General features: G+C 36.9%; 2 protein-coding genes across 3 annotated transcripts; both read right to left on the bottom strand.

Annotated features, from left to right (window-relative positions):
- Positions 1–371: 371 nt before the first annotated feature.
- On the bottom strand, positions 372–7,089 carry LOC132039534 (DEAD-box ATP-dependent RNA helicase 39). Its single transcript, XM_059430007.1, has 9 exons — positions 6,455–7,089; positions 5,674–5,769; positions 5,402–5,590; positions 5,184–5,324; positions 2,939–3,079; positions 2,339–2,481; positions 1,680–1,809; positions 1,543–1,591; positions 372–976 (listed from the first exon to the last, which is right to left on the bottom strand). Exons 1-9 carry the CDS (start codon positions 6,983–6,985, stop codon positions 519–521), a joined length of 1,878 nt encoding a protein of 625 aa, XP_059285990.1. The 5' UTR covers positions 6,986–7,089; the 3' UTR covers positions 372–518.
- Positions 7,090–9,721: 2,632 nt separating this feature from the next.
- LOC132038940 (ras-related protein Rab7-like) lies at positions 9,722–15,023 on the bottom strand. 2 transcript variants are annotated; one of them, XM_059429443.1, is made up of 6 exons: positions 15,020–15,023; positions 14,320–14,423; positions 14,044–14,196; positions 13,522–13,617; positions 13,301–13,443; positions 9,722–10,001 (listed from the first exon to the last, which is right to left on the bottom strand). In XM_059429443.1, the coding sequence occupies exons 1-6, from the start codon at positions 15,021–15,023 to the stop codon at positions 9,959–9,961; spliced, it is 543 nt and encodes a 180-aa protein (XP_059285426.1). In that variant the 3' UTR covers positions 9,722–9,958. The 2 variants fall into 2 exon arrangements, with proteins under 2 accessions (XP_059285426.1, XP_059285427.1); XM_059429444.1 differs by having other exon boundaries at positions 13,522–13,602; positions 14,050–14,196.
- Positions 15,024–22,605: the final 7,582 nt, after the last annotated feature.

The following is a 22,605-nucleotide window of genomic DNA, read 5'->3' as shown; positions in this document are numbered from 1 at the left end:
TCTCTTGGTGGAAAAGGAGCTCCAACAGATCGAGGTCAGAGTCCCGCCATATGTTGAAACTTATGATTCGAAGATCAAGTCAGAGACTTCTTTCTATCTTTTTTTTTTTTTTTTTTCTTTGTGGGGAGGGGGGTTTGGGGTGTGGTGGGGGGTGTGGGGGGGGGGGCAGTGGAGGAAGGGAGTTACATGAAAAATAAGGCTTTATTAAGCTGTTATTCTTTTCCACGAGGTCTTAGGTTGCAACAAGAAATTGTGCAGAAAGTGGCAAGAGCCACCTTGGCTCACCCATCCTTTTGGCAGAGATTTCTGAGTCTGATAACAGAGGGCGACTCCAATTTTAGACACGCTCTAAAGAGTAACATGATTGTCACGGTGACAGAAAGAGATCAACAATGACATGTCATGAAGAATGGCTCTTGGCATTGCACAATTTGATGCCAGACAAATAAAAATAACTTACCGAAAATTTTACAAGGAAGGAAACAAAATTTAGTATACATGATCGAGCCCTAAGCGTGTTAAGCAGCCTTAACCCTTCCATTTTTACTCGACACTGAACTCCTGCCCCTGAATCCGACAACATTTAGTTTCGACGTGGGTGTACTAGAGCTTCGGCTATCTACTTGTCTCTTCCCAGTGGAACTGTTGGTCTTCTTGGACACCTTAATAGCTATCTTAGGTTTTGATTTAGCTGGTCCTTTGCCAAACTTGGCTCCTGGAGATTTTTTTGGATCGATAGTCTTTCTGGTAACACCCGAGGATTTGCCTGTGGCAGCTTTAGTAGCTTTGCCTTTTGAATTTGAAACTTTCACTAACTTTTCGCGCTTGTCCTTCTGTTCAGTTATGCGAGACCTGGCATTGTCTCTTTTGATACCGTCTACTGAGAGAGACTCCAAGCTTTCATTCTTCTTTATGGCTTCCTCGATGCAATTGGCCAAAAGCAAGTCCCTTTTGGCAACCAAACTTGTTACTTTCCCTACCACATGCAAAAAAGGTTGAGTTTAGCAGGCTTTAGATAGCGTGAACTGAAATAAATGCAAACCGAAAAAAATGGATAATCAGAATTTCAAACGTTCATATGTGAAATGGGAAGCGCATGCATCTTTCGAAAACCAAGCAAGCAAAAAAACATTATCAAAATCACCGAGGGGAAGCTGTATAATTTCCTCAAGATGAAAATAATATGGACAAATCAGGACTAATTTCTTGATTTTCTTAACTTTTGAAGCATCCGGAAAATTTCTGTTAGCATAGATACGATTGAGTCCATTTTGTGGAGAGCCATGTTTTTGTGCAGGTTATTCACTTTTTTATACAACTCGCATACCAGGATTTTCCCAAATAATATTCAACGAATAATTACCTCGTCAAAAAGATATTCTCAGCAAAATGAAAACAGCTATGTGAGATTATTAAAGCTGCAAATCTAGTTTATGAAACAAGAAAACGTGTTCTGCATTCATAGCACCAGAAAAAAATTGTCTAGTGAAGGACTAAATTCAACTAGGAAAACTCTTTTTATCATGATTCATGCAAACCAACCTTTGGCACCCATACGAGCAGTTCTTCCAGTGCGATGAAGATAATCAACCTAAAATAGTCAAAGGAAAAGGATAAGGATTTATACATAAAAAGAACTGGTGTTAGCTTGTATTGGCAATGCCGAAGCTGGTGCTTACAGAATTCTTGGGGAAATCAAACATGATAACATGATCAACATCCAAGTCCAGTCCTCTAGCAGCCAAGTCTGTGCAGACTAAAGTGGGACAATCTCCTTCGTCGCTCTTAAACTTTGCAAGGTTTTCAACTCTGCAGAAGAAAAGTGTTACCAATGAAGGGCAAAAGCGTAGCATCTAAAACTTATTACAGAGTTATGGACATTTCTATCGATCTTGACTTTCTAACACATTGGAACTTTTCACCTAAGAAATAAATAGCTCATGATCTTTGACTCCAGCAAAGTTTCCCCCTAGTAGAAAAGTTTTGAGTAGCAAATTGAGCTTAGTTTTGGTTATTTCCATCTTTTGTTGGAGGAAAAAGCCACAAACAGTGGCAAAAGAGAGCACAACAGAATAGTGTAAAAATAAAGAATTAACAAAAAAAAAAAAAAAAAAAAACTTTCATTTTGATCAAAAATAATAATAATAATAAAGAGTTAACAAACAAGATATGTTATTCTTATGTTGCTCAAGAGGAGGAATGTCTGATAACAAATCAAGCTAAAGTGAGAAATTCATATCTTCCCCCCATAAATGAAGGGTAGGGAAAGCGAGTCAATGTAGTAGAACAGGCAATGTGTTGCCTGTTGCAGGAATGTTATTAAGCTTCTATCTCTTACCTTTGCTCTGCTGGAACTTCCCCATGGTAGTTAACAGTAGAAATTTGGGTTTCATTAAGAAAGTGATCCACAGCACGACTGGAATTCAACGTGTTACAGAATACCATCACTCTATTTCCCTTTGCTAAACTTGGCTCAAGAACCTGGAAATTACATAACGTATCTGATTTATATATTGTGAACTACGATAAGCACAATAATATGCAAAATTTAGTTTGTTCTTTTGTGAACAACTTGTATAGTGCCACCCCATGGCAAGAATTCACACTTCTGGCATATGAAACTATGACTGCTGAGTGTTGAGTGCTACACGTATGCCACTAAAGCCAAGAGACGACAACAAGAGCAGTGCAATTAGTTCTTAAAATCTTAATTATTTCTACTTCCGCAGATTGACCAAAATTTTTAAATTAACCCCGTAGAACTTTAACAATCACAGCAGAGTTTCTTCATTAAATGTGTGACACAGTCTGTCAACTAGATTTATACTTGGGTTTCATTTAGATTTATATTTTTCTGTTGAATACAAACATCACATCAAACTGTACATACACACTCGTAAACATGCCTGGCATGACAGAAACAAGTACAAAATGACACCTGAAGCAACACCTCCATCTTGTTCTCAGAACCTGACAGCTTGATGAAGTCATGACGAGCATTAGCAATTTTCTTATGTAATGAAGACGTACGTAAATGCTCAATCCCTTGAAATTCCTCGTCAACCAGCTTTTGAACTGCCTGCAAGGCATAAAAATATCAACTGAACCCCCTCCAAGTAGAAAATGTGCAAATTGAATCAATTGAAAATGCGTAAGATTGAGATAAATCACATGCAAATAACGCTACATCACCAGAATAATTTTGATGACAAGCCACTGACCTAGAAACCTTAGTACTCCCTCCGGTTCACAATAAGCGTCCACTTAGCTTTTTTATTTTGGTTCAAAATAAGTGTCCACTTACATAATCAAGAAGCAATTAATCATTTCTTTCCAAATTTACCCCTATTATATTACAACAACATACCCAGTGTAATTCCACAAGTGGGATCTAAGGAGGGTAGAGTGTACGCGGACCTTACCCAAAGACTGTTTCCGATAAGAAACTCTATTAAGTAGGTAGATTTTAATTAAAGGGTAATTTAGTCAAAATACCTTTTTTTCCCTAGGAATTAGTATTTTCTTAAGGGGTGTGCTAAAGGTTAAGTGGACACTTATTTTGAACCGGAGGGAGGAGTTAATACAGGATCTTAATCAATTAGAGTGACATAATACAATGACAGCACTGCTTTTAGCTATACGAGCTGAAATTCTCCTTGTCTTGCTCTTGCACATGAAATAATAATTCAAACAAAACTTTTCATCCTAGTCATAACTGTTTTATTGCTCTTGCAGAGCATATAAATATCCTTCACAAATCCAGATTATCCAGTGATAGAAGGATAATTATATATCAATTTTGAACATGCATCCGTAGTTGAAATTTATGGGACAAAGCTCTATCCATTTTTTGACAAAGCTCTATCCATTGTTTTCCCCATCTATCCTTTATCTTTAACTTCTTGAAATTTTTTAGCAGAGTTCATTAATACACTCAGAAGGTGCACGTACATTAATCTCTTGGCAAATCTAAAAGGTCTAAAGATGCTACCATGTTTCACTTTTGTCAATCAGATTAAACAAATATCACCATTGGTCTTGTCAAAAAAAAAAAAAAACTCATTAGCAATTATTATGCCCACTAATTTATGTAGCAAACACTTATACTTTTTTCTCTTTTTCTTTTAGGGGTTTGCTGGATGGCCCTTTTCCACCACAGCTGCATCATGCATGGTGGAAACCCAACCTCCCATGGAGCATATACTGCAGCAATCAAGTTTTCTTTTCTCTCTCTTTTTTTTTTTTTTTTTTTTTTTTTTGGGAACAGTTAACATTTCTATTATGAACAAAGAAATACACCAATAGTGTACTTCAGTAGTAATTACAAGTAGTAGTCACAAAAGCAAAACCTACCACCTATTCCTTCATAAGCTACCTAAAATCTTAGCTATGTCCTCTGCCTCCTGAGGGAGTTCATGAATACACAAAAAATAGAAAAACACTAGACAGTTCATTTATAACTTCTGGAAAGTGATATATTTATTTTCAAAACATCTCTGATTCCTCTCCTTCCATATTGTCCACCAAATGCAGGCCGGGAAAAGTTTTCTTTTTATAAATAAGACAAAATTAAAGACTCCCCTTTTCTTTTTTGCCTTTGATAGTTCATGAGTAATAAAAACTACCTCTTGGCACCCAAGGGTGTGGCTTAGTGGTCAATGATGAGGGTTGAGAACCATGAGGTCTCAGGTTAAAATCTCAGCAGAGGCAAAAACACTAGGTGATTTTCTCCCTCTGTCCAAGCCTTAGTAGACAGAGTTCTCCAGTACTTGCTGGTGGAATGTAGTAGGTGTTCGTGAAATTAGTCGAGGTGTGCGCAAGCTAACCCGGACACAACAGTTATTAAAAAAAAAAAAAAAAGAATTACCTCTTCGTATCAAAAGCTTAAAACATCAGCAACTTTGTTGACCAAGAAATTTTATGTGGGTCAACTTCATAGCAACCAATACAACAACAACAAACCTAGTGTAATCCCACAAGTGGAGTCTGCGGAGCGTAATTTGTACGGATACCTTACCCCTACCTTTGAGAAGGTAGAGAGGTTGTTTCCGATCAATGGCTAAACTTCAACCAAAGCTATCAAGATACATTTTTAAGACAAAAGCATGGGAGACATTTCGGCGAAAGCAACCATCAGTTTAAAGTAAAAAATTATTTAGTCTTTCACAACCCACTTGACATACCTTTGTCATTGTTGCCGTCACCAACACAGTTTGAAATCCTTCATCACCAGTCTTTGAAGCACGGTTTTTCAATGGTGCAAGAAATTTTCGTATATCGGGACCAAAACCACGATCAAACATGGTATCAGCCTCATCCAAGACCTATCCAGAGATTGTCACAGTTAGATACATGGGGGGAAAAAAAAAAAGCACCCTACAGGGAAAACAAAAACAATTACCAAGTATCTGATGTCACCATAAACCATGTTTCCCTCTTCAATATGTTGTAGAAGCCTCCCTGGAGTCCCCACAATCATGTCAATTGGGCTTGCCAAAGAATCTTCTTGAGGTCTCAAACGGCCGCCACCACTAACCATGGTAGATCTGAATCGAGCATGATGACTGATAGATTTGGCCACACGAAAAACCTGCAGTGTCGATTGCATTCTGTTAGCCAGATGAGTCCTCTCAGTTTTAAGTAAATTCTTCGTTTCATTAATAGTAAACAAACCTGCTCACAGAGCTCCCTAGTAGGGCACAACACAACAGCTCGGGGGCGCCTAGGCTTCATGAGCATACCATCCAATTCCTCGTCTCGTCTCAACAACTGAAATATCAAACATCATATGTCAAATCAAGCTAAAAAGAAATGCAAAACTACGAATAAGAGTTAACCTACCAATCAGCTTTAATATGACGTTACACGAAGACATGAGCGTTTATATAATGGTTCACTAGTACCTCAACCAATGAAGTTTATGCTACTTAAAACTGTTAAATTCTTCAAACCTACAAAGTCACGATATTTCATAGCTTCAAAAAAATTGTCAGGTTGAATACTTCATTTTTATGCAACGCCAAGAGAAATAGGATTAGGAGTTGGATTGAATTCCTATGGTGAGCATTGTTTTGTGACAATCTTTTTAAGCTAAAGCGACAGTTAAAATGGGACAAAGGGAGTATTACTCAATAACTAACAACACATACAAGCCATTATCCATGATCAAACAACCAATGTGAGTGCAAACAAGTAGTAAACCCAATTCCTCAAAACTCTTGGTTTTCCCTTAAAGTTGTAATCTTTTACTAAATGGGGTTGCTAATTACCTAGGATTATTCTTGGTTTTCCCTTAAAGTTGTAATCTTTTTACCCTTTTAAGCTAACGCGACAGTTAAAATGGGACGGTGGGAGTATTACTCAATAACTAACAACAAATACAAGCCATAATCCATGATCAAACAACCAATGTAAGCACAAACAGTAATTAAAACTGACAAAACCAAAACTTCACCTGAACAATAGGCAGCATGTAAGCAAGAGTCTTCCCGGAACCCGTATGCGAACCCAAAACCACACTTTTCCCTTCAATGACAGCAGGTATACCAATACTCTGAATCTCAGTTGGTTCAGAAATACCCATTTCACCTAATGCCCCCATAACCTCTTCACTCAAACCCAACTCCTCAAAACTCGACGCCACCACCTTTTTCTTACCCTTTTTAGTAACCCCATCATCATCAACCACAACCTTAAATGCTTGTTTCTTGGGTTCTAAAGTGGGGTTTGGGGATTCTTTAAGATGTCTAAGTCTAAGTCTTTCTAAAAGAATTGAATGTTTAAGAGGTTGAAGTGCTTCTTCAGTTGTTGTAGAACAAAGGGGTCTAAACCCTAGATAAACCCTACTACTATGGGGTTTATGAAGGAGTGGATAAAGAGGTTTTTTGGTTAAGGGGAAGTGGGAAGAAAAGAGTGAGAAACGAAGTGAAGAACAAGTGGATGAAGTGAGAGAGAGGTTTAGCAAAGCTCTTCCTGTTCCTCCCATTTTGGGATTCTTGTTTACTGTGTTTTGGTTGATGATTGAAATGGAGTGCAATGGGGAAAGCCTCAGTTCTGATAATGGAACCTAAAAGAAATCTAAAAATAGATAGCAAAAGGAAAATGATTTTTTTTTCTCGTAATACAAGGCTAAATATCTCTTTTTTATTTTAATTTTTATTTATTATTACGTAGGGGCAGGGGAAGAGGAACGGGGGAGGGGACAGGAACCAACTAACTGAGCTAGTAAATCTCTTCCGAGGCTGAATATCTCTGATTTTGGTTAGACGAAGAAATATTTGTTGAGAAAATGAGAAATATGGTCCATGTGGGTTCAATATAGTCCCTTAAGTATCAATTGAACAGTTTAGGTCCCTTATATTTGTCAAAAATGGTGTCCAACAAATATTTACCAAATTCTGATTGTTAAATTTAATTGAAATTGGGAGAAATAAGTAACCTAAAGCAGCAGAAAATTCTGTCAAAATTCAAGAAACTGCAACATAAAACTACACAGATACAAAAAAAAAAAATAGACCAAAGAGTAATAGAAATCGCACATCAAAAAATTACACCGGACTCTTGAAATCGACGAAAATGTTATCCGTATGTATATTGTACATTGTTCAATGATCTAATCATTGCTATAGAGCCTATTTGGATGGGCTTTTTTTAAGCAGCTTATAAGCCAAAAAAAAAATAAGTTGGCCCAACTTATTTTTTGGGCTTATTTTAAGCACAAAATGGCTTATAAGTTGGCCAGTCAAATACTCAAAAAAACTAAAAACAGCTTATAAGCTATTTTCAAAGAACTTATAAGCCAATCCAAACGGGCTCATAGGCTGATTCTACTAATTACAGATGACTTTCCCAATAAGGCAATTCGCAGAATTGCCCTTCTTTTGGGGTGGTCTTTAAATTTTGCCCCTCATATTTGAAATCTTTAAATTTTGCCCTTCGGTTAAAACCCATGGATTCCAGGTTCGAACCCCCACACAATCAAAATTTTAAAAAAATTCACAAGGCAAAGTTTAAATTTCGCTATTCCTCCACCGGCATACACTTGTGAAGGAATTACCAAAGTAATGCCGGACCCGGCATACTTATGCCTTATGGGCAGACTTGGCATAAGTATGTCGCGTCCGACATAACTTTGGTAATTTCTTCACAAGTTTATGCCGGGTCCGGCATAAAGTTTGCCCATAAGTATGCCCCCACGACATAAACTTGTTAAAAATTCTAAAGTTATATTGGGTACCGGCACGTTTTTATGCCAAGTCTGCCCATAAGGCATGAGTATGTCGGGTTCGGCATAAATTTGGCAATTCCTTAACAAGTGCATGCCGGGTCCGGCATACACGCAATCCAAACCTTGCCTTGCAATTTTTTTTTTTTAATTTATGCTAGAGCGGGGGTTCGAACTCAGAACCTCATGATTTACGCGAACGCCGTAGTTGCAATGCGAAGGCAAAAATTAATGACCAAAGAATATGAGGTCATAATTTAAACACAAATATGAAAAAAAATTTAAAGACCACCCCAAAAGAAGGGCAATCCGCGCAAAAAAATGTTCCCAACATCAAACAAAGAGAGGGCCGGATATAGCCGAAAATGTAACACTCTTTCACTATATTTTCTGGTAACTATGATATCTAACACGAAAGCAATTGAAAATAAATCAGTCTTCTTTTAATAATGATCACGCTAATGTGTATTACTACCGAGGGGTGTGGTGGGATGGATGGAATTTATTCACTCTCTGTTTCGAGTTTAAGCACTGGGATGAAAAAATCTTTGGTAGAGAGAGCGAGAGCGCTAGACTTTACGCAGTACGAATCTGAATTAGTTGAGCCACTAAGTTCCGAATATCATATGTTTATATCAATAAAGAAAACATTAATGTGTATTACCTTTCAACCCGCTTTTAATAATGACCACGCTAATGTGATTCAACTTGTTTTTATTATTCACTCTACTCTTAACTCTCTGAAGCTTTTCTATTTGCAATGGGCTTTTCCTCCTCTTCTTTCTACTGGTGAAGATTGTGTCATCTGGGTGAAGTTGTCGTCAATCTGTGCGATAACTGCTCAAACCATGTCGGTCGTTGTAGGAAATATCACACTTTCTGGTATTTGACATTTCGTACATGATAAATAGTTCTATGAATCATTGGTGGATCTAAGCAGATTTTCCATCAGATGATTACTACGACTATATCGTCGTTGTTACACACATTTAACCAACTCGTATGGTTCAACAGCTCCGCCAAAACTCTATTATTGAAGCAAAGCATAGTGCGCTGTAGACGCTGAACGAGAAACGTCTAGTCTTTCCTTCGAACTGGATATAGGCTGGAAGAATGCCGTTCATTCTTAACAGGTTCTGCAGGCCATTAAGAGGAAAAATAAAGACCCCGTCACTACTTTTAGGCTTCCTCCCTAGGTGATGTACTTCTTCTGGTTTGAAATAGAGGTCACCCTTTTTGGATTGAACGTAGCCATTTGGCCATAGTTCGTTTAAACCTTGCACCCTTCGCCAGAAAGAACGGATCAAGAAATGGTGGTTCAATCACTGTGGCTCCTACAGCAAATAAACCAGCAATGAAGAACAATGGCAGTTAGAATTACAACTCATACAACACAAGGAGAAACAAAAGATTTTCTACGTTCATATAAACTCTTAACCATCCATGGTGAATAGTCGCAAAATCACAATCTTTATCTGAGCAACCTGCCATTGCGAGTACTGAATTTGGCTGAGATTTCACACCTCCAATATCTGAATACAAAAAGATGAGAGCTTCTTCTAAAACAACATTGAAGAAATGTGGAGAAACATATTCGATCTTAATGCAGTGGGTATACAAGAATGCCTATGACCTAACACTGATGATACGGTTACACAAAAATTAGGCAACAATATGGATTATGACACACTCTATCCAGTCGCTTTATCCAACTTAGCATGCACGACCACCTTTCTACTCTTTCTCTGAAACTGCCGCTGGAATGCCCTGGAAGTATCTGAAAACAACAGCAAAAAAGAGTGTTTTTTAGTCTTCTAGCACCTAAGATGCACTATGTTAATGCAGAGAGAAGGGTAGGATAGGAATTAAATAACCGTAACTAGAAGAGAGAAGGGTTAATGACAGGAAGACAAACTAGGTTCATTTCATTGGCAGAACAAGACTCAAGTAGTTGAGGGAATCGAAATAACTCCATCCACCTTGATTTGGCAGTCTTGTTGGTCCTCTTTAGCATCATGGTTGAACACCCAAACACTCACTTCCTCAGAATCATCTCGAGCTTCTTCCACACATTAGTTTGTAAAAGACTAAATGAATAGAATAGCAGGAAAATACAACCATTATTTCCCGCCCTGTTTCTTTTTACAGGAATTTCTTGCTGCAATTCTCCATATTTATTGAAGCCTTCTTATAATACCAATATTCCATATTGTTAACCATCGAACCTAGTGAATTGAACTTAACGTCCAAAACTCAACCTTGGAAACCATATATTCTATGGCTCTGTCGTCCAAGATTGACAACAAGCTGTCAAAGTTAAGATTGACAACAAGCTGTCAAAGTTTACCCAGCTGCATCATACCAGGGTAGATACTAGATATATTGATATCAGCTTGTAATGGGTATTCGTAGCACATTGAATGTTGTTTCAGATGTAGGATCACTTGGTCTAATATCAAGTCGTGTAGCTTATTTTTATATTCACCATTTTGATCCGCAGTTAGGGCATCTTAAATGGTACCAAACTTGTCTAAGATGTCTGTGCAGGGATCTTTTACTGGGTTGGGAAGTTGTAGAATTTGAAAAAGAAATAGATATAGGATGCAAATATACTCATGAAGCAATGAAAACAAAGAAATGAGACCTGAAATAGTGTAAGATCACTACACGTGCCAATGTGGTGGAAGTAAATCTAAGGGAAGCAGGGATAAAAGGTCTAAAACCTAAATTAGATCCTTGCATTAATCCAGCAAGACAGATTCAAGTTTGGTTCACAGATAGCAACAAATAGCAATAATGAGTTCATTTGGTTTCGTAACATCACCTCCTTAACAAAGCTCTTTAACCTCCTATACTATTTATCGGTTACATATATTTAAATTCCATAAACATCTAGAATTTTTCATCAAGTGTGCCAGAAAATTTGCCAAACCATTAGCCAGTAAGTTCAAAGAAGTGGAAATTCCTATACAGGGCACACAGAAGAAGCCCCACTTGTGCATCAAACAACTCAGTGTTGTACACTGAATGTCTTAGTAGGATCTACCTGCAGATAAATTGAATCACTAGAAAGCAACCTGTAATATAGACAAAAATATTCCAAGCACATCAGAATCTTACCTGTTTTTAGATGCTAACAGCATGTTTATGCAGAAAATATTGACTAGATCCAGCACTGCACTTATTCTGAAGGTCTAAAGCCCAAATTATCACCAACTCTGAATAAATAGAAATGTCATATCCATCTTACATTCAGGGGGATCCTAGAAGCAATGCGCTTCCATTTCTACGCTCGTTCCATCATAATTCAGCAACATTTGTGCGGAAATATACTAAATCAGCCAGGGAGAAGGAAAATGAGCAAGAGCGACAATGGTTCATATATACAAGAGTCACTAGGCAATTTTTTTAGGAAAGGCTAAGGACGTTGTGGTACAGTTTATTCAGCTGCCTAAGGGCAAGGGGCAGCCCGGTGCACTAAGCTCCCGCTATGCGCGGGGTCCGGGGAAGGGCCGGACCACAAGGGTCTATTGTACGCAGCCTTACCTTGCATTTCTGCAAGAGGCTGTTTCCACGGCTCGAACCCGTGACCTCCTGGTCACATGGCAGCAACTTTACCAGTTACGCCAAGGCTTCCCTTCAGCTTTATTCAGCTGCCTGACATGAATAAAATTCCAATCAGCATAAGCGCCAGTTCAACCTCCTGCGCTTCAGCTTGACAAAGAGTAGAACCAGATTAGTCTTCACAGACACAAGACTATTCCACACAGGTTCTTTTTTATAACCGAAAAAACCCCGAGGGCTTCCGCACGATTTGAAACTCGATGGATAATAGGTCTGTCCATTTACCCTTCTCCACTTAAATACCAAGTTTTTATTTGCGGCAAGGTTCGAACCCGTGATGTGCGCCTAACCCACAAATCACAAGTTCTGATCTTACCAATAGACCAAATCCCTGGGGGCGACTAATCCACACAAGTTTCAAAACAATATAACCTTGAATTGAAATACTAAGACGATGTGTTATGTCATGCCCATGTATTATCCCTGAGACCATGTTTATGCTCTCTCTTATTTATGTCCTTCCATGATTTTATGTTATAACTACACAACAACCGTGATTTAGCAGAAAAGACATTGTGCAGACATTTACACTGCAAACCTTCCTCATTGCAATATACGGGTAATTCTCTATTTTATATCTATCCTCCAATATAAGTGCCAAAGGAAATGCTGAACAATAATAAACCAATTAGAAGGACATCAACATCCAATGTCATTAAGAAAAGAAGCACCATGAATAAGACAATGAAGAGAAGCTTCAGGCTGCAGAATGGTCAATATATTAAGAGAAATAGACGTACTGCACAAGTATTAACATAAAAATTACCATCTGTTCGTTAAGCATAGCAATAACTTCCACCCAAGTCATGTTACAGATATATCCAGTACCATTCGTGTCTTTTAAGCTTACGCTTCAATGATGACACCTTTTCTTTTTTCTAAAATATAGATCGCTATTGCGTTTCTTAAAAATGTGAACCAAAAAGAATAAAAAAATCTTTGCTATTGAGAATGCTCCAAGCTACAGTCAAGTAGGTAGATAAATCTTCAGCATCTTAGCCTAGACTTCTGAACCTCAAAAGCACAAAGTGAGTTGTACTTTAGATGGATTCTAAAATTAAACAAGCCTAACCCTGTGAAAGAATCTATTTCCTCTAGTCTTTGTCATAACTTTGCTCTCCGCCATTTTCCATGTAGTCATCATTAAACTTGACAGCAATACCTCCTTATCCATAGTTTAAGAGGCATTTTTCGCCTATTGTAAAAAGACAGTTCCATCGCATTAAATTGAGATCTTCTTACTGCTCATATCTAAGAATTACGATGTTTAACATCTTTGGCTACTCATTCCCAGAATTGGCTCATCTTATAGCCTTTGATTACCAAAGAAGTCTCAAAGTACCCAACAACTACCAGAGAAAAGGTCTAACTACATATGAATTATATCGCACAGAAGCGAATGACAACATCATGCTTTGTCTATAATCATGCAAAGTGACAATATAAACTCACATATCCTGCTCGTGCTCATTGGCCAAAGCAGTTTTTGCAATAGACAAGAAGGCAGCATCAACATTTATATCCTCTTTTGCTGATGTCTCAAAGTAAGGTATCCCTTTTGATGAACACCAATGCTTTGCTTTTTTCTCAGAAACCTGTTGGGTGTGCAAAAAATATATCAACTGAAGTCCAGAGGTAAAAATTGAATAACTACAGCACTGGAACTGTCTTACCACTCGGCTATTTCCACCATCTATATTGATCTTGTTTCCCAGTAATATGAAAGGAAATGTCTTAGCGTCCGGTGGGCTAGCCTGCAGAACAATAAACTAGGTCGATTCACATAGACATAGCTGATCTTTATTCAGCAGTTCAATAAAATCCATCCATCAACTACTAGCCAATCACATAAAACGTTAAATGGAGGGCGTTATTCAAAAGATACTAATTTAAGCTGAAAATGGTAAAAGCATCTACAATATGCTGTAAGGTCGAAGCTTCACTGACAGCTAGGTGCGGAATATGTTGTCAACCTCCTGATTGCGATATTAAGAGCTCGCAAGTTTGGCCCACAATAAACCAACATAACATTGTATGAAAATATTTTCATCCCGAGTTCAAGCATCACAGTGATATTACATACTTGTTCGAAAACATGAGTCTTAGACATGTATGAAAAACATTCAAGAAATCCAAACATATAAAAGAAATAAGGAAAAACCACTGAAGCTGGTGTGTTTAAAGGAGAAAATTACCCAAACCTCTTTGAAAATTTCTTCATGCCAGTCGTCAAGGTTGTCAAACAATCGCATTACATTGACATCATAGACCAAAACACAACAATCTGCTCCTCTATAAAATGCAAGTCCAAGACTCTGAAATCTCTCCTGACCCGCTGTATCCCATATCTACCAGTATATCACAAAATAAGCTCATTCAGTAAAAACATATATAATCGCCAAAATTGTTGAGCTCCTCTTAGACATTAAAGACAAGCAATATAAACTATTTTTCATCAGAAAATAACTCACTTGAAGAGTTACAAGCCTGTCATCAATCTGAAGCACCTTTGTCACGAAATTAGCTCCAATTGTAGCTTTGTATTGCTGACAGAACTTCTTGTGTATATATTTATACAAGCAGTTAATGATCCACAAATACAAGCACATAAAGATACATAATGTAAGTAGGAACGCTGACCTAATAACAATCTTATTGAAAAAACACATGAGACAATGGCACTGTTAATTTACTATTAGAAGAGTCAACAGTCTTTTTCTTTTAACAACATGTTTTCTAACATTTTTAACTGCTGTTATTTTTTAACTATAAAAATTGGTATTTATAGTAATACTTTATATATATAATTATCTATATAGAAATGCGAGGAAGGTTTAAATAATACACCTTTTTTTTTTGTCCGGCTCTTTCCTGACCCCGCAGATATAATCTTAACTTAGGCGCACCTGCCTTTTACTTTCTAATTAAAAATGGATCTTGCCATTCTTTTACTGGACCCCAAGAAATACATTTGCAATTTCATCAACAACAAAAAAAAAGTAAGCTTACCACAACCTGGAGTTTAAAAAAAGGGAAAATTGAGAAAATCAAAATTCTCAATTTGGAATTTGAAAAAGAGAAGTGAAATTAATAAGAAAAAATAAAAAGTAAAGAGATAACAAATAAAGTGATCTTCAATACTTGTGGAATGCAGTAAAGAAGGATACCAATTCATCAATGAAGTTTTACCAACCCTGAGAGCAAACAAAAGAGAAATTAGTGAAATACTACTTGGTACGACGGAAATTGTTTTCCTATTTTCCCTTGTTTAGTTGCACTAACCCATTTGGCCATGAGAATTTTTTACTTTTTTCCAGAAAATTATTTTACTTTATTTGGAAATCAACGATTGACCATGAAAATTTCAAATACAACTTAAAGTTCTAGTTGGAATTTAAAAACACCTAAAACTTTATTTTTACTTTTTTTTCCCCACTTTTTTCACTTTCAATGCATTCAAACAACCAAATATTCTTTGCAAAAACTAGAACCAAACACAACTCCATCTTCAACTCCAACTTGAACTGTAACTTCAAAATTCCACATAAAGTGAAAGATATTTGATTTCATGGCCAAACGCCTACTAAGTATTTTGGCAAATGTTTCCGGATCAATAAAAATACATCAACCCACTATCCACCCACCCACTACCTGCTTACCGCACCCACACGCCATGCCACCCCACCCCACCCACCCCACAAGCCCGCCTACCCCACCTCCCACGATTCCTAATTCAAGAACCTCATATTGTTTTACTTTGAATATAGGCAAATGCTTGCGTACCAAACACAAAGAAAATGAGTAGTAAAATCACTTATTTTCCCAAAAATAAAAATCTTGAAAAACATTTTCCGTCGTATCAAACACACCCTATATATACTCCAAAATTACAAATGAAATAATGGGAAAACAAAAGAAATTTACTCAAATTTTCCCTAATATTAGAAATATAGTAATAAACAGAAAAAGCAAAGTTCTGATTGCCTTTTTTTTTTTTTGTTGCTGGTGGGGTTGTGTTCCCGTTGGGTGGGGGGGGGGGGGGGGGGGGGCGGGGGTGTTATTTGCATTCGGTTTTTTTGTAATTTCAAATGTTGGAACGAAGAGGAAGGGGTTGGGTAAAAGAGGCGCCAATTTAGATAGCTTTTATAGTGGCGGAGCCAAGATTTCCGCCGAGGAGGTTTAAAATATAAAAAGATAAACATATGAAGAAGTCTAAGGGGGTTTAACATCTACTATATATACATAAAAAATAATTTTAACTTTGTAAAAACAGTATTTTTTTTCGCCGAAGGAGTTCGGATGAACACCCTCGGCATAGTGTGGCTCCGCCACTATAGTTACCGTGATTTGTTGGATAATGAAACAAGAATATAATTAATGTAATCCCTCCGTCATCATTTCACGCTCATTCAAAAAAAAAAAAACAATAAATATAATATATAATTTATTAAATATCCCTATTTATTAAATGTTTTTCGATAATTTAGCACTATTAAGAAGAAGCAATTCTTTAATATAAAGGTATAGTTGGAAACACATAGTACTATTTTTTGTCTTGAATTTTTAAAGCGATACTAATTTTGGGATAATTTCTTTAAAAAAAGCGACACTTATTTTGAACGAAAGGAGTAGCAATCATATTAATTGTAGGACAACTTCTTGCTTGACATCAGTTATCTTATCCTTTTTCCCCTCTTTTTAGCAAGAAAACAAATAATTAAAGTGACAACACTTGTAGAATTTGTTTATCTAATTTAATTTGAGGTCTATCCTGTTCATTCATTGCATTTTATTTTGGTCTATCTCATTACTCATACATTTCAGTCACAATGATGTCACATCTAAAAATGGGTGTATCCTAAGATTACGGACATCAAGTGATAGTCTCTCATTTTATTTTTTTTGCATGTTATTTAAACTTTTTGTCAAATATCTTTAATTTGTCTATTTATGTATGACCACATATCTATCAAAACCGACACACTTATATGACAATCATCTTATGAATATATTGAATCTCTTAGGGACCCAGTATTTAGTGTCATATAACATTGACATACATACCCGAGAGTAAATCGTACGCCCACAAAAATTTCTGTTTTGGACCTTCAAGACTCGAAGCCTATCAAAACATTGTTATTGTTATATAGAACAATATATAATTCTTTATAATTATCATAACTAAGTTGTTTTTAATTTTTTTTCCCCAGATATCGTTGAGGTTATTCAAATGATTGAGCCAATTATGTTTTTATCTCTCATTAATTATATGTCCATTTACCTACCTTGTTGGTTATTTTTTTCTGCTTTGATTACTTTCCTTTTCTTGTTTATGACGATGTATTTTTCAATTTTAATATGATTTTTTTTTTTAAATTAACAGCTTCTATATGACCATCAAAAGAATTATTTGAAGGAATTAATTTTTTAAAAAGAGTATTAATGTATAATTTCGTAATATTCTAATTTTGTTATCCGGTGAAAAAATATTTTACCGAATAATTAAATTTACCGTATAAATGATATTGGCAGAAGATTTTTCACATAATACAACGATGACGTTGACATCGACATATAAGCGAGAAAATTTTTTACGAGATAAATATGGAATTTGGCTCCTCTCTGTTTTTCCTTATCTTCATTTTCTCAAGTTGTTATATAGATAGCTATGTAATTAAACACATATTGAGTACTGATGATAAAGTTTAATTTAATTAAAAGGCTCATAACCATGAAACAGAAGTAACACAATCTCCAATATATATTTGTACACGAAAATCACAAAGGGATCCCAATATTGCTTCTTATGGAGAAGTTATGAAATCTGAGGCTACGTTGTTTGCAGAGTCAAACTGAGTGGCATTTCATGATTGTAAATAATAGAGGAGTTCCTTTCATGGTTGTGTCTGCCTTCATATGTAGTTATCAAATAGCTAGAATCATGTCCATCTCTTTCTACCCTCTTCTTTACGTTGCATTCTTGAATTGAGCACTTGTAATAATTCCTATTTGATTTTGCAAAACACGTAAACATATCATTAGTTGAATCTGCTGCTATATGAGCTAGTCCTCTATATACATGCATCATGACATTCATTCATATCCATTTCAATTCAATACTGAATAATTTATCTTTTGGGCAAATTAAAGGTTCTCAACACTCATCTCTCTAGTTTTACATATGAGTCTCTTAATTGCTGGATTAAAAATAATTGGACCTCATGTAAGCGCAACGAGAACTAAGTCTTAAACTCAAATAATTGATATCGCCTATAGATTCTCTGGGTCTATTAAGTTGTGTTTAATTTCTTAGGTACATTAACATTAATTCAGAGAGACTATTTTCCTCAAATCTTTTCGGGTAACTTCCTTGATTACATCTGATTGAGGTCTATCATGTTCCTCTTTAGTACGTACTTCCTTCATCCATATTTACTTGTTCATATTTGACTTGGCACACCATTTAAAAAGCAATAAATAATATAGTAATTATACTTTATCATCCCTAATTATTATAAGGCATCTAACTCATTGCGAAATGAATTGAAAATAATTAATACTTAATAATAAGAGTTAAATATGTATAAAATGATAAATCTCTTGATTTCCCGTAAAAGAGGACATCTACTTATAATATGGTTGACAAGTAAAAATGAATTGAGGGAGTACATTCAACCATCATAACTTCACACTTATAGTTCTATGCATATGGAGATCTACGTACGTTGGACATACGATCAAATTATCTCAAGCTGCCACTCTCCAAGGCACTTCTAAACATCAATCAATAGATGTGCAGGTATATTTTTCTAACCTTCATATAATTTCCCAAACCAAGTACTATACTTATTATAGTTTTCTGTTAAGCTTATCTTCTAAAATGGTTGAAATATTATTTTGAGCAGTGGAATGAAATTCATCTTCGATCACCACATCCACAAGTTTATTCATAAGGTCATGCATGATATGTCATTGTGTGAATCTAAATTACTCCATCCAGCACAGTAACGACAACTATAAGAAAACAAATTGTAATGACCTTTGATCTATATATGCTTCGAGTCAAACATTTTTCATTTAGTGTAGCAAATGAATTCCGTAGGGACAGGACAAGGGACATGTGACTAGCTAGACATAAGGAGAAGCAATTATAATTAATAGATAGTATCTTAGTTGTTAGGCACATGAAATTTAAAAAAAGAAGGAAGATTTTCAAATCTTATGGTCCCAAACTAAAGATGTTTGTATTGTATCAAAATGTCTTTATATCTTGTGGATTTAAATATGTCATTTCCTTTGTTGAAACTAAAGCTTCACTAAATACATATATAGAAAGAAGCATTTTTTGAAACATTTAAAAAGAATAGCAAGACACTTAAATTGAAACGGAAGGAGTACCTATTAAATGGCCACATTAGAAAGCAAGAATTGTGATAATTATAATGCTCTTGCGTACCAATAAGATTGAGTACAGCTAATGCTTGAAGTGGTCCTAATAGCAAATAAACAACTTGGTCAGTGAGAATGTTCATCTCAATCTATTTAAGATTCATTTGCCCCTCGTGATTTAGACACAGGTGAGGACAAAAAAGGAAGCATTAATTTCCATTTAAAGTATATACAAAACCAGCTAATATGAGAGAAAAAGATTTTTACTTGGCTATTACTTTCAAGAATAGAAATAAGAGACATACAAGCTCTAACAAAAAAAAAAAAAAAAAAAAACTCGTGAAAAAAAAATTGGTGAGATGGGCATGCATGAGCTCATAATTTATAATTTACCTTAGATTTGTGTTACCTCACAAATCTCTCAAGATCTCAAGATATTACACAACTCTTCTTGGTTGTCTTCAAAAACTGTGATGATCTAATATAGACTGCAAATTATAGAAAGCTTTAAATTGGTTAATGCAAGAACTTCTCTATTTATAGGACCAAAACTAGGTAGGAGGAAGCTAGGAGGAAGGTGTGAGGAAGCTTGGAGGAAATATTTGCTTCAATGGTTGGTGAGAGGAAGGTGACTCCTAGGTGTGAGGAAGCATCCCTTGTCATTCATAGGTTTAGAGGAAGCTTCATAGAAATTGCTAGGAGTTGAATTCTTCAATTTGCTTGTAACTGGATATGTCCTGGAAATTGAATTCTTCAATTCTCCCCTTCCAGGCATATTCAGAACAAGCATCCCGACTATGTCTCTGCATAGTTCTAGCTTATCTCGTGTCACCACCTTTGTCAGCATGTCTGATGGATTCTCCTTTGTGTTGATCTTCACTAGTCTCAACAGTTGTTGATCAATCGTCTCGCGTATCCAGTGATACCGAACATCAATATGTTTTGTACGGGAATGATACATGGAGTTCTTGCTCAAGTCTAGAGCACTCTGACTGTCACAATGTATCTTGTACTCTTTCTGCTGGATCCCAAGTTCTTGGAGATAGCGCTTTAGCCACAACATTTCTTTACGAAGCCGGCGAAAGAATGTATTCCCGTTGTAGATAAAGCGACACACTTCTGCAATCTTGATTGCCAGGAAATAGCTCCCCCTGCAAAAGTGTAGATATATCCTGAAGTAGATTTTCTACTATCAATATCTCCGGCCATATCAGCATCTGTATAGCCTTCCAAGACTGGATCAGCTCCACCGTAGCAAAGACATAACTTCGTGGTACCCTTCAAGTATCTGAGAATCCATTTGACTGCCTCCCAATGCTCCTTCCCGGGGTTAGAGAGAAACCGACTCCGTACCCAGCGTATGAGCGATATCCGGCCGTGTGCATACCATGGCATACATCAGACTTCCAACTGCTGAAGAATAGGGCACCGCTGACATCTCCCCGATCTCTTCCTTGGATGTGGGACATGTTCTTTTGCTCAACTTGAAGTGATTCGCAAGTGGAACACTAACTGGTTTGGTATTATTCATGTTGAATCTCTCAAGTACCCGTTCAATGTACTTCTCTTGAGATAGCCATAACTTGCGATTCTTCCTGTCTCGAGTGATTTGCATCCCAAGAATTTGTTGAGCCGGTCCTAAGTCTTTCATATCAAAAGACTTAGAGAGTTCTTTCTTTAGTTGGTTTATCTTCATTGGGTCTTTCCCAACGATCAACATGTCGTCTACATATAGTAGAAGAGCAATGAAGGTACCGTCTGGAAGTCTCTTGATGTATACACACTCATCCGCAGTAGTCTTCTTGTAGCCTTGACTCTTCATGCATGAGTCAAACTTCTTATTCCACTGCCTTGGTGCCTGCTTCAAACCATACAAGCTTTTAGATAGCTTGCACACGAGATTATCACTTGAAACCTCAAAACCTTCTGGCTGCTGCATATAGATTTCTTCTTTCAAATCTCCGTGAAGAAATGCTGTCTTCACATCCATCTGCTCAAGCTCCAAGTTCATACTTGCTGCCAAGCCAAGTATAACTCGGATTGAGGTCATCTTGACAACTGGTGCAAAGATCTCATCAAAGTCAATTCCTTTCTTCTGCTGGAACCCTTTGACAACCAACCGAGCTTTGTGTTTCACCACTTGTCCGCTTGCATCCTTCTTTAACTTGAACACCCATTTGTTTCTCAGTGCCTTCTTCCCTTTCGGAAGTTCTACGATCTCATAAGTTTGATTTTTCTGCAGAGATTCTAACTCATCCTGCATTGCTATCAGCCATTTTGCTTTATCCTTATGAGACATCGCTTCTTGAAAACTCTCCGGTTCTCCATCTTCAGTAAGCAAAAGGTATTCAGATGATGAGTACCTTTTTGATGGTATATGGCCTCGTTCAGATCTACGAGCAGTTGGAGCCATCTGAGAAGAACTACCATCATCTGTGTCGTGTGATGGTTCTGGTGAGGTGGGTTGTGGCTCCCCTTGCTCAGCACTCTCTTCTGTCTCCTCATCTTCTTCTGCTTCTGAGTTTTCTTCTGGCACTTCGTCATTATTTCTCAAGAACAATTCTGGTGCTTCATTTGAAACTTGAGCACCCTCATTTGACTTCTGAGACATCGTGGATTTTTCAATGTCTTCTATTGTCGATTTTCGTGAAACACAACGTCCACGCTTCGATCACTTTTTTCTCCTTAGGATCCCATAACTTTGTATCCAAACTCTTCATTTCCGTAGCCAATGAAAATGCATGGGATAGTTCTCGCATCAAGCTTCTGTCTGAGCTCTTTGGATACATGTGCATATGATGAACACCCAAATACTCTAAGATGTGAGTATGTAGGATCCTTACCTGTCCATAGCCTCTCTGGAACTTCAAAGTTGAGTGGTGCGAAGGTGATCGGTTGATGAGATAACATGTGGTATTGACTGATTCTCCCCAAAATGGCTTTGGAAGTTTAGCCATATTCAGCATGCTCCGGACACGCTCCATGATAGTCCGGTTCATTCTTTCAAAGAACGCCATTGTGCTGAGGGGTGCGTGGTACTGACTTCTCATGTCGAATGCCATATGCTCTGCAATATGCATTGAACGCCTTAGAAGTATACTCGCCTCCATTATCAGATCGGAGACATTTCAGCTTCTTTCCTGTTTCACGTTCCACCAAGACGTGAAATGACTTGAAGCACTCGAACACCTGGTCTTTCGTCTTCAGGAAATACACCCACACTTTCCGAGAAGCATCATCGATAAAAGTCAGAAAATATCTGCTTCCACCGAGTGATTCAACCTCCATAGGACCACAGACATCAGAGTGTACCAAACTTAACAACTCTGATCTTTTTGTTGAAGTGAAATTAAATGATACTCTGTGTT

Source organism: Lycium ferocissimum, chromosome 12, assembly GCF_029784015.1.
Source record: "Lycium ferocissimum isolate CSIRO_LF1 chromosome 12, AGI_CSIRO_Lferr_CH_V1, whole genome shotgun sequence".
Lineage (NCBI taxonomy): Eukaryota > Viridiplantae > Streptophyta > Magnoliopsida > Solanales > Solanaceae > Lycium > Lycium ferocissimum.
This window is presented reverse-complemented; position numbering and strand designations above follow the sequence as displayed.